Source organism: Apis mellifera, linkage group LG12 (genome assembly GCF_003254395.2).
Source record: "Apis mellifera strain DH4 linkage group LG12, Amel_HAv3.1, whole genome shotgun sequence".
NCBI lineage: Eukaryota > Metazoa > Arthropoda > Insecta > Hymenoptera > Apidae > Apis > Apis mellifera.
The window spans coordinates 5,793,075-5,806,084 of record NC_037649.1 but is presented as its reverse complement, the minus strand read 5'-3'; the positions used below and the strand labels follow the sequence as shown (position 1 = coordinate 5,806,084).

The 13,010-nt window shown below is 34.0% G+C and overlaps 1 protein-coding gene and 1 long non-coding RNA gene across 12 annotated transcripts in view; one reads left to right on the top strand and one right to left on the bottom strand.

Annotated features, from left to right (window-relative positions):
- The window catches only part of LOC724292 (disks large 1 tumor suppressor protein), a 457,694-nt gene that overhangs the window by 201,963 nt on the left and 242,721 nt on the right, over positions 1 to 13,010 (top strand). For all 11 annotated transcript variants that reach the window (XM_026444421.1, XM_026444422.1, XM_026444412.1 and 8 more), the window contains one exon: positions 12,378 to 12,514. In XM_026444421.1, the coding sequence (XP_026300206.1) occupies positions 12,378 to 12,514 (137 nt within the window). The remainder of the gene's footprint in view (positions 1 to 12,377; positions 12,515 to 13,010) is intronic.
- LOC113218527 lies at positions 9,623 to 12,048 on the bottom strand. Its single transcript, XR_003305890.1, has 5 exons — positions 11,818 to 12,048; positions 11,274 to 11,652; positions 10,924 to 11,144; positions 10,353 to 10,566; positions 9,623 to 10,260 (listed from the first exon to the last, which is right to left on the bottom strand). It is a non-coding gene; the product is annotated as an uncharacterized LOC113218527 (long non-coding RNA).

Here is a 13,010-nt window from a genome sequence, read left to right as displayed (position 1 = left end):
GAAATGATCATAGTTCTGAACGAACTTTGTAAAAATTAATTAGAATTTCTCTGCAGCGATTCGAGATCCATTAATCGAATTTTAACCAAGTAAGAATTAGAAATAATATATTTTCGAACGATTTTAACATTAATCCAGGATAACGATCGACAATAATAAAAATTAATATTTGAAATTGCATCTGTCCTCTATTCCACGATTCGTTTACAATTCGAATGGTGGATTATATAAAGAATAATCGATTAAAATTTTCACGATTGGCTTCGATCACAAAGTTCGTTTTTATTTTATTCGAAATTTCGTAGAATCACGACTCGCCAACCAATGTATACAAACCTGCCATCCTGCCAGACGTTGTCGCCGTGACGTGTAATTTTCACACGCCGAGTTCCAAACTCGCGGCCTCGCACACAAACTTATGATGAAGTTCGGCCCCAAGAATGAGACTCAGCGAGTCTCGGCTTCGGATTCGGCAAACTAAAATCGTCCCCGGGCCTCGGGGGTTGAACGGATAATTATGTGACTGGAACAACGTGGCGGATATTACGTGACGATGGTTAACGAACGATGAGCTCGCGTTGCGATTCCTTGCTCGAGTCGAATAGCATGGGAACAGTGACACGTAATTCTCGCGTGGTAATGATGACTGGGGCGATTTTAACGAGAACCCTCTCCTGTTGCTTGGCTTGGCAAGTCGAATTTATTAAAGAATTCGTCTCTAAACAAACACGATGAACGAGTTTTGCGTGAGCCAAAAGTTTGATTCGATGTCGCGTTTAAAATTTCGTGTTTAAATTGTATTAGCGAAACTCGGTAGACTTTCGTCGAGCGAGATAATGAGGCGTGTTTTCGGGAGGGAAACGATGTTATCGTTGAGCTTTTGCCGTGAAGCAGAGGAGGCTTTTGTAAATCGTAACTTTTACGTACTCTTTGGCGAATCCAGAGGCAAACTGGTTTTATAGAAATTCGATAAGACTGGTGTTATCGTAAAATCTTCGTATAAATTCAGTAGTAAATATAAAGAGTGTGATTTATGAGAACAAATATTTCTTTGGGAAAGAATTTAAAAGATCGCTGCAAGACGAACATCTGTTGCGTGGAACTTTTATATTATTCCCACTCTCCGTTCATTTTCGATATTATATCCTGTGACTTTGTGACACAAACGCTGTAAGGTTTCCCATCAAATCTATCTTATTTGTTCTTCGATAAAAGAAAAAAGATATAAAGTATTTGCGAGGTCAAGGCATGGGCAAGTCAGTGAAAAAAGCACTTGCCTTGACATTTTCTTGGCATAATATTAGTGGTATTATTATAAGTAATATTTCTTAAGAGATAGATACATTTATTACGTAATTTATTTTATAAAACATGATTAAAATTTATTCTTAAGCTTATTGAAATTAAGAAAAATTTAAATTAATATAACTCCGAAGATAACAACTTTAGATCGATGAATGAACGATCGTTAGAAGGGCGAAACCTTGCCCTTTAAAACGCTTTTTCGTTTATCTCGATACGACTTCCGGTTCCCGAGATATCATCCTGTAAAGAAAGGATAATTTTTAAACATTTACCTCAAATCAATTAAAATTAAGAAAAATTCGAATCGCTGTAACTCCGAAGATAATAACTTTCGGTCAACGGATCAACGATCGTTAGAAGCGCGGAACCTTGCCCTTTAAAACGCTTTTTCGTTTATCTCGATACGACTTCCGGTTCCCGAGATATCATCCTGTAAAGAAAGGATAATTTTTAAACATTTACCTTAAATCTATTAAAATTAGGAAAAATTCGAATCGCTCTAACTCCGAAGATAATCACTTCCGGTCAACGGATCAACGATCGTTAGAAGTGCGGAACCTTACCCTTTAAAACGCTTTTTCGTTTATCTCGATACGACTTCCGGTTGCCGAGATATCGTCGTGTAAAGAGAAGGATAATTTTTCATCGTTTACTATCCCCGTCTTCGTCGCTTATCCGAATCTCTCGCTCGCACCTCGTCTCACTGACCTATCTCAAACTCCAGACGAGTGACAGACGCGATTCTTGGAAAAACGTAGGATGCATTTCCAGGAATGTATATAGGTCATTGACCGCGCCTACCTTACGCTACGTTACGCGCTATGGAAACTTCGAATGCTTGTATCTCGGCAACGGATTGAGATATCAAGATGGATCAAAAAGTGACTTGATTGGCACGATATCCTCTACTTTTCCAACTGGTTTCGATCACAAAATTTTAAATCCTTTCTCGGATCATTTACACAAAAATTGTAAGTTTCATTTTTATTTTCACACGTTCTAAAGCATAATTTAATTAAATTAAATTTATTTAATTTCAGGGTTTTATATTGATGTAATAACAAACAATAATAAATACACGAAACGATCCAATGATACGAGGAAAGTTTTATCAGACAAAAAGGCGTTATTATCTGTACAAGTAGCGACATACATGGCCACGAACTTATGGTTGAAGCCGCTTATACGGCCTGATCTACGATACACAGACCACTTTACGTTTATTGCTTGATTCACGGTCCCCGTGTGCGGTTGGTAATCGGCGCGTTAGCCTACTTGGGCGCTCGCCGAGAGGATAGAAGTTTAAACGACGAGAAACACGTAATTTTCACGACGTGGCGGAAGCTTGGGCGGTGATTCGACTCGGTGTGCACGCCGTGAAGACGCCAACGATGTCGACAACGATAAACTGAAGCTCGTTAACACCAGCGGTGGGGCCTGCTTGTACGAGATACGCGGTGGATCTGTGTGCAGATACAAGTCGCGGGTATCCAACATCCTTGGCCGTGCACACACCTCCAAGGCTTTGTCCACGAGGCGGAGACCGTAAAACGGAGCTGGTTAAAAAAGAAGCGGAACGAAGCAAATCGAGATAACGTTACGAGCGACACGCTTATGGCTTTTTCATGCACCACCTCGAGACTTGGGAATAAATTAAAAATTATTCCACGTGTAAACGACTAAATGGAGCTATTAGCCCCCTGCCTTTTATTGAAGAAGCGGCTATATTGCACTTTTTCTAGGGCTGTAATAATACCAAGGAAAGATGCAGAAGTAACAGAAGATGAATTTCATACGAAAGAAGAATTGCTACGAATAATGATAGAAATGGAATACTAATGGAAAAGTGAAGATAGATTTTTATTAGAAGAATTTAGAATCTTTCAGTCAACGATTTTATAAAGATTTTATACTACATAAAATAAATGTAATAAATATAATAAAATAAACGAAATTTCAATATTATTCCGTTTTCTTCTCTTTTTTCATTCCAATTTCTCCTTCCATTCCAATTTCTCCTTTCATTCCAATTTCTCCTTTCATTCCCTTCCCCTTATCTTTTTTTCCAGAAATACGAATGGAATCTCAAACGAACGAAGGAGCGTGTAATTGTCGAATGAAATTTTTAGTGCTGCATTTCAAGGAATGATTCCCGTGAAATAAACACAAGAGAGTATTTAACCGACGAACTTTAAGCGTTAAGTTGAACGCGAATTAATTATAATTCGCGTCGAAACACGTTTCTGACATTGGATCGCGATTGTTTCGCGAATTACGAGCAGACTCGGTTGAACCGAACGCCCCGACACGCGAAATTCTCTGCTGAATGCACGTCGGGGCTATAAATACGTTGCTCCCGAGAGGGAATCCGTCTGAGAGCGTAGTTTCATGCGCTGGCGTGCAAAGTTAGGCAAAGTAGGAAGCGTAGCAGACGAAAGAAATGGCGAAACGTAGAGGAAAAAGGAAAAACGGAAAAAATTAGCGAAAACCCTCGAACCACGATATTTTCGTTTGGTAAGCTGCACCGGTAACTTTTCTCATCGCCTCTACTTTGCGGTTGGCAACTGGTGCATGGGAATAGGGGATGCGCTTGGTACAAATCGTCGGGAAAAAATTCACCGGGGAAAGTCTGTTGGCGTTGAGAAAATTTGTCGAATCACAGAGTGAATTTCTTTTTTCACATTTTTCCTTTCTTGCTTCTTGCTATAATTTTTTTTACCGTTTTTATATGTATGATGTTCTTTACCTTACCCCCTTTCTTTTGTTCTTTTTCATTGATTTTCATATCGATGAGACGGTATCAGGTTAAATTACAGAGGCGTCATTGTCCATTAAATTTTATCTTGTTAATGGTTATCTATTATATTGAATTTTAATGAAATTTATATTAAAAAGTATTAGCTCCTAATTATTGACTGTTATGAATAATTAGAATATTAGTGTGATCTTCCTTGATACATGTTTCGATTCAATTATTACTAAATCTCGATTGAAAAATTCTTATGAATTATTTTATTACGATGATTATTGTGATTAAATTAAATTACGCAGACTAAATACATAATGATAAATTACGTATGATTAATTTCGATTGAAATAAACGTTTCATACACATCAACTTAATATGAAAGGAATATATGTAACCTGTTGATTTAGAGGATGAAATTGTTCAACAAATTCAATATCCCCTGGCATCTATTTATATAATTTAATAGTGAATTGACGAAAATACCAATCGATAAAGAAATATTAATACTATCAGCGTATATATACCGCATTGGACACATTTCCATCAATTGAACGAATAAATATTCAATATTAATATTCGTGAAAATTATGTGGTAGAGCCGATGAAATATTTAATTATATCAGTGTAAATATTTAAACTCGATACAACAAATTCCATTACACACGCATAAAATTGTACGCATTGATTTTCCCTGGCTATACAATCTGTTTCAAAACCTGTACAAACTTACGATTATGAGAATCATACCATCAATATAAAAAATTTCTGTGACATAAAAATGGATCATGTATTTCCCCAGCTTGAATGGTAAAATATACAAAACAAAACTGAAAAAATTTAATTATATAAACACTTAAGAAATACTTTATTGCACTCTATGCAATCTAAAGATGTTATACAGATAAAAGAAATAGAAATTGAAAACAAATATTCCCGTTACACAAAAAAAATAATATCGACCTATTATATATCCCAATTTTTCATTCATAAATCAAGAAATACGAACGACAACATAAGAATATTTTAAACAATTCGAATGCCACCTATTTGCCTATCATGTTCTCCTAATCAAAAGTCGAAATTTTAGCCAAATACTTACCAAGAATGATTTCTGCTAAGAACTTCTCGTGCCATCTCTTTGCCTATCATGTTCTCCTAATCAAAAGTCGAAATTTTAGCCAAAAATTTAGCCAAGAATTATTTCTGCTAAGAATTTCTCGTGCCACCTCTTTGCCTATCATATTCTCCTAATCAAAAGTCGAAATTTTAGCCAAAAATTTAGCCAAGAATGATTTCTGCTAAGAATTTCTCGTGCCACCTCTTTGCCTATCATGTTCTCCTAATCAAAAGTCGAAATTTTAGCCAAAAATTTAGCCAAGAATTATTTCTGCTAAGAATTTCTCGTGCCACCTCTTTGCCTATCATATTCTCCTAATCAAAAGTCGAAATTTTAGCCAAATACTTACCAAGAATGATTTCTGCTAAGAACTTCTCGTGCCACCTCTTTGCCTATCATATTCTCCTAATCAAAAGTCGAAATTTTAGCCAAAAATTTAGCCAAGAATTATTTGTGTTAAGAATTTCTCGTGCCACCTCTTTGCCTATCATGTTCTCCTAATCAAAAGTCGAAATTTTAGCCAAATACTTACCAAGAATGATTTCTGCTAAGAATTGCTAGTGCCACCTCTTTGCCTATCATGTTCTCCTAATCAAAAGTCGAAATTTTAGCCAAAAATTTAGCCAAAAATTATATCTGCTAAGAATTTCTCGTGCCACCTCTTTGCCTATCATATTCTCCTAATCAAAAGTCGAAATTTTAGCCAAAAATTTACCCAAGAATGATTTCTGCTAAGAATTTCTCGTGCCACCTCTTTGCCTATCATATTCTCCTAATCAAAAGTCGAAGTTTTAGCCAAAAATTTAGCCAAGAATGATTTCTGCTAAGAATTTCTCGTGCCACCTCCTTGCCTATCATATTCTCCTAATCAAAAGTCGAAATTTTAGCCAAAAATTTAGCCAAGAATTATTTCTGCTAAGAATTTCTCGTGCCACCTCTTTGCCTATCATATTCTCCTAATCAAAAGTCGAAATTTTAGCCAAATACTTACCAAGAATGATTTCTGCTAAGAACTTCTCGTGCCACCTCTTTGCCTATCATATTCTCCTAATCAAAAGTCGAAATTGTAGCCAAAAATTTAGCCAAGAATGATTTCTGCTAAGAATTTCTCGTGCCACCTCTTTACCTATCATATTCTCCTAATCAAAAGTCGAAATTTTAGCCAAAAATTTAGCCAAGAATTATTTCTGCTAAGAATTTCTCGTGCCACCTCTTTGCCTATCATATTCTCCTAATCAAAAGTCGAAATTTTAGCCAAATACTTACCAAGAATGATTTCTGCTAAGAACTTCTCGTGCCACCTCTTTGCCTATCATATTCTCCTAATCAAAAGTCGAAATTTTAGCCAAAAATTTACCCAAGAATGATTTCTGCTAAGAATTTCTCGTGCCACCTCTTTGCCTATCATGTTCTCCTAATCAAAAGTCGAAATTTTAGTCAACAATTTAGCCAAGAATGATTTCTGCTAAGAATTTCTCGTGCCACCTCTTTGCCTATCATGTTCTCCTAATCAAAAGTCGAAATTTTAGCCAAATACTTACCAAGAATGATTTCTGCTAAGAACTTCTCGTGCCACCTCTTTGCCTATCATATTCTCCTAATCAAAAGTCGAAATTTTAGCCAAATACTTACCAAGAATGATTTCTGCTAAGAATTTCTCGTGCCACCTCCTTGCCTATCATGTTCTCCTAATCAAAAGTCGAAATTTTAGCCAAATACTTACCAAGAATGATTTCTACTAAGAATTGCTAGTGCCACCTCTTTGCCTATCATGTTCTCCTAATCAAAAGTCGAAATTTTAGCCAAAAATTTAGCCAAGAATTATTTCTGCTAAGAATTTCTCGTGCCACCTCTTTGCCTATCATATTCTCCTAATCAAAAGTCGAAATTTTAGCCAAAAGTTTAGCCAAGAATTATTTCTGCTAAGAATTTCTCGTGCCACCTCTTTGCCTATCATGTTCTCCTAATCAAAAGTCGAAATTTTAACCAAATACTTACCAAGAATGATTTCAGCTAAGAATTTCTCGTGCCACCTCCTTGCCTATCATATTCTCCTAATCAAAAGTCGAAATTTTAGCCAAAAGTTTAGCCAAGAATTATTTCTGCTAAGAATTTCTCGTGCCACCTCTTTGCCTATCATATTCTCCTAATCAAAAGTCGAAATTTTAGCTCAAAATTTAGCCAAGAATTATTTCTGCTAAGAATTTCTCGTGCCACCTCTTTGCCTATCATGTTCTCCTAATCAAAAGTCGAAATTTTAGCCAAATACTTACCAAGAATGATTTCTGCTAAGAATTGCTAGTGCCACCTCTTTGCCTATCATGTTCTCCTAATCAAAAGTCGAAATTTTAGCCAAAAATTTAGCCAAGAATTATATCTGCTAAGAATTTCTCGTGCCACCTCTTTGCCTATCATATTCTCCTAATCAAAAGTCGAAATTTTAGCCAAAAATTTAGCCAAGAATTATTTCTGCTAAGAATTTCTCGTGCCACCTCTTTGCCTATCATATTCTCCTAATCAAAAGTCGAAATTTTAGCCAAATACTTACCAAGAATTATTTCTGCTAAGAATTTCTCGTGCTACCTCTTTGCCTATCATATTCTCCTAATCAAAAGTCGAAATTTTAGCCAAAAATTTAGCCAAGAATTATTTCTGCTAAGAATTTCTCGTGCCACCTCTTTGCCTATCATGTTCTCCTAATCAAAAGTCGAAATTTTAGCCAAATACTTACCAAGAATGATTTCTGCTAAGAATTGCTAGTGCCACCTCTTTGCCTATCATGTTCTCCTAATCAAAAGTCGAAATTTTAGCCAAAAATTTAGCCAAGAATTATTTCTGCTAAGAATTTCTCGTGCCACCTCTTTGCCTATCATATTCTCCTAATCAAAAGTCGAAATTTTAGCCAAAAGTTTAGCCAAGAATTATTTCTGCTAAGAATTTCTCGTGCCACCTCTTTGCCTATCATATTCTCCTAATCAAAAGTCGAAATTTTAGCCCAAAATTTAGCCAAGAATTATTTCTGCTAAGAATTTCTCGTGCCACCTCTTTGCCTATCATGTTCTCCTAATCAAAAGTCGAAATTTTAGCCAAAAATTTAGCCAAGAATGATTTCTGCTAAGAATTTCTAGTGCCACCTCTTTGCCTATCATATTCTCCTAATCAAAAGTCGAAATTTTAGTCAAAAATTTAGCCAAGAATGATTTCTGTTAAGAATTTCTCGTGCCACCTCTTTGCCTATCATGTTCTCCTAATCAAAAGTCGAAATTTTAACCAAATACTTACCAAGAATGATTTCTGCTAAGAATTTCTCGTGCCACCTCCTTGCCTATCATATTCTCCTAATCAAAAGTCGAAATTTTAGCCAAAAGTTTAGCCAAGAATTATTTCTGCTAAGAATTTCTCGTGCCACCTCTTTGCCTATCATATTCTCCTAATCAAAAGTCGAAATTTTAGCCCAAAATTTAGCCAAGAATTATTTCTGCTAAGAATTTCTCGTGCCACCTCTTTGCCTATCATATTCTCCTAATCAAAAGTCGAAATTTTAGCCAAATACTTACCAAGAATGATTTCTGTTAAGAATTGCTAGTGCCACCTCTTTGCCTATCATGTTCTCCTAATCAAAAGTCGAAATTTTAGCCAAAAATTTAGCCAAGAATTATATCTGCTAATAATTTCTCGTGCCACCTCTTTGCCTATCATGTTCTCCTAATCAAAAGTCGAAATTTTAGCCAAAAATTTAGCCAAGAATTATATCTGCTAAGAATTTCTCGTGCCACCTCTTTGCCTATCATATTCTCCTAATCAAAAGTCGAAATTTTAGCCAAAAATTTAGCCAAGAATTATTTCTGCTAATAATTTCTCGTGCCACCTCTTTGCCTATCATGTTCTCCTAATCAAAAGTCGAAATTTTAGCCAAAAATTTAGCCAAGAATGATTTCCGCTAAGAATTTCTCGTGCCACCTCTTTGCCTATCATATTCTCCTAATCAAAAGTCGAAATTTTAGCCAAAAATTTAGCCAAGAATGATTTCTGCTAAGAATTTCTAGTGCTACCTCTTTGCCTCTCATATTCTGCTAATCAAAAGTCGAAATTTTAGTCAAAAATTTATCGAAGAATGATTTCTAGTGCCACCTCTTTGCCTATCATGTTCTCCTAATCAAAAGTCGAAATTTTAGCCAAAAATTTAGCCAAGAATGATTTCTGCTAAGAATATCTCGTGCCACCTCTTTGCCTATCATATTCTCCTAATCAAAAGTCGAAATTTTAGCCAAAAATTTATAGGATATATAGGATGTGGATTGGAAAATGTGAATTGGGAATAATAAATATAACATTAAGTAATTTTATTTATTATTGAATTTTATTGCATAATATTATTACAGTATTAGGTTGTACAATATTATTACAATTGTATTCAATAAATGTATGTAAATGTCTATAAGATATCCCATCTAACTTAAATTTATTCAATATTTAAAGAAATCTTTATGTATTATAATATATGTCTCTATAAATGAAATAATATTTTTCTGTGTAATTTTTTTTTATCGTAAAAAATAAAGATATTGAGATATTTAAGTTAAGTGAGATACCTTATGATATGAAATGATATGAAATTTTGCTAATTATTGATTATATTATATAAATTCTGCTTCTAGTATATCTCTACAGTGAAATATCACGCATTTATTTATATCTACTTGTCACATCTTCGTTATCGTAAATCTGTCATCTTCGAACAACGTGTATTTCTTCGATGACATCGTGTAAAAAATAAGTATGGAAATCTCGTGGGTGATGTTTGCCCGAGATCACGTCCAATGACATCTTACGCTCTTCCCTCTGTTGAAAAAGGTCCTCGAGAACGACTTCGAAACGTGGTTTCTCGAATACTCAACCTTGTAGCCGGCTGCGAGTTGTACCCAAGAGGTAGAGTAGAAAGATTCCCGTTGCTTGCATAAATAGTGCCAACGACACACTCTCTCGACTTGCTGGGATTGGAGAGCGCGGAGAAGATGCCATTAGATGTGAATTAAAACGAAAAATTAGAGGACCAGGCGCGCAGCGTTTCGAGGACGGCTGTCGTTCGCTACGACAAAAAGTCGGGACGTTAATTAAAGTCGTAGAATTTTTTTCGCCACGAATAACAAGCGGTCTCTTTGACGTTTAACATGCACCTACGTGTGGCTGTGGGTTTAGTTTAAATTTTTTCGCCCGTTAAGAAAATCTTGAAAAAAATGTCCTCCGTCTATGTCCAAGTATTTTCTTTTAGGGTATTATTCATGTGAATTTTCCTTCGACGTAGAAATTATTTTTTAAGTATAATGATTAAGTTGTAGGTATCATGACTAAGATTGTCATATATATCGAAGAATAAAAATTATTATTATACACACTGCAAAAAAAAGAAAAAAGTTTTTAAATCTTTAAAACATAAATTTCTTTTCTAATTCTTTGTTAAAATATAATTTTAGAGTTCAAAACTTAAATGTATTATAATTTATATATTAGTTGCAATATAAGGATATAAATATTTGCATAGATACTATTTTGCATTAAAAAAAAAATGTCAAAAATTTCAAACTCTAAAATTATATCTGAACAAAAAATAGAAAAAGGATTCTTTTAAGGATTTACGAAAAATACTTTAAAATTGAAATGTATCGACAATTGAATTTATCGAAGTTCAATATTCAAATTCTTTCGAAACGTGCTCAAAGAATTAATAAATCGACACTCGACAAGTACTTACCTTGAAGTATTGCCCTCAGGAGTGTCACTTGTTAGTTGCTCTCTCGTGAGTAATTTCCAGAGTTAATTCCAGAGTTATGTCATTACGTTATATATCAATATTACTAGATATAATACCAGACCAACCATAATTAAGTTTAAACCACTGACGATGTTGATCTAATACTAAATAAACACACTTAACTGTGTAATTTTAATTCAACGATACAAATAGTAAAGGCTCTGAAATTAATAATATAGTTTTATATTTATTTCTTTCTATATTTATTACATTTATTAAAATTTATATATATATATTTGTTTTAAAAATTAATTTAAAAATTAATAAAACTACTTTTTAATTTTTCTTACCTCTGAAAAATTTCTTTTATTACAATCTTCTTTTGTAATATTATTCCCCATTATTTGGTTCCATATTATTACGATATTTCATCTCCCATTAATCAATTGAGAGGAGATTTAATTATTTCAAATTATGTATATATTCTCTTTGATTAATTTAACTAACAAAATTGTCGTCATTCGATCCATATCCTGTCTATCGACATTCTATCCAAAAGACTAGTGGTTAAACGTTGTACCAGGGAAATACGACCCCACTACGACCACAAAGGATCCGTGTTAGACTGGTTGTCGTCGGTATTATATTTTCAGTGTCATCCTCAAAAGGCGACCAAGCTCAAGAAAGATCCATCGAGGTCATAAAGACAAGCTCTTGAAAATTATGTGTCTGCAATTTCGTGGAATTTTATTTATTACTTTTTTCCCACAAAATTCAACTTCAATTATATTATTATTTTTATACAATGAAAAAAGAAATTGTACAATAGGCAAACGTTTAAATCGTATTAATTATTATTAGCTTGAATTTGATAATGAATTTTATTATACGTACATCTTTCTGTACGTATTCACAGCTGAATATTTTCTAGAATGACTTCAATAGAGAGACTTCATATATCAATAATACATCCTTAGAACTATATTGAATATTAAGCAGATATGAAAAATTTATTACTTCAAACAGTGGTTTATTTGAAATATACGTAAAACGTACGTGTTTCATATAACTTGAGAATCTTAAATATTATTCATTTATTATTTACGATAATAAAATATCGGGAGAAAATATTATTTAACTGGAAGAATAATTGATTAAACGTATTTAATAAGTAAAATAATTATTATAGACGAATGAAGATGAGGGGAATTGATTAAATAAAATTACTTACTCGTTGCAATTGAATAACATTTTTCTCTTCCATCATAAATAATAAAAGGGAGAGATATAGAATTAGAGACATATTGAACCAAATCAATTCGATTCTTTAAAAAGACCAATTATGAACAAAATGAATTTATGATATTCGAAGTGAAAGAATATCGCAATAAACGTCGATAGTATTATTGTTTAATACGTATTAATTTAATTTATCGTTTTCCGGACTGTTGCAGATATCCAGGAGTTTTACGAGCTGACGTTGCTCGATGAGTCGAAATCGGTGCAGCAGAAAACGGCGGAGACGATCCGCATCGCCGACAAATGGGAAGCCAGCGATGGGCCAATTACGCCGACCTTCGCTCAAAATGACGTGAGTGTGGTTATAAATATATATATACGCACACACACACATATATATTTTTATGCCCTCGATATTTCATAGCGGTTGCAAGCTTTATCATTCCTAGCGCGAAGTATCAGTTCGGGATAACGTGGAGAAATAGCGCGAAAAAGGAGAAAAAGCGAGCGAAATAGACAGATATAATATATTACATACATAGTACCATTTACAAATACGTGGATACTTGCTAACATAAATTACTACCATCTACAAGATGATATAATTTGTCGCTAAACAATTAGACGTACAAAAACTAATAAAAAATAAAACAAAATTAATATTTTTCTAACAAGATATTAAACGCATTGTTTATTTTACCTAAAGTTTAATCAAATTCACCACAACGATCTGCAATATCCCTCTTTCACTCTTCATTGTTAACTACTACAATTAAGAGAGTATCCACGGTATTTGATTGTACGTACGTACCTTCAACTCGTTCGAAACCAGTCCTTTTTTCGGGAAT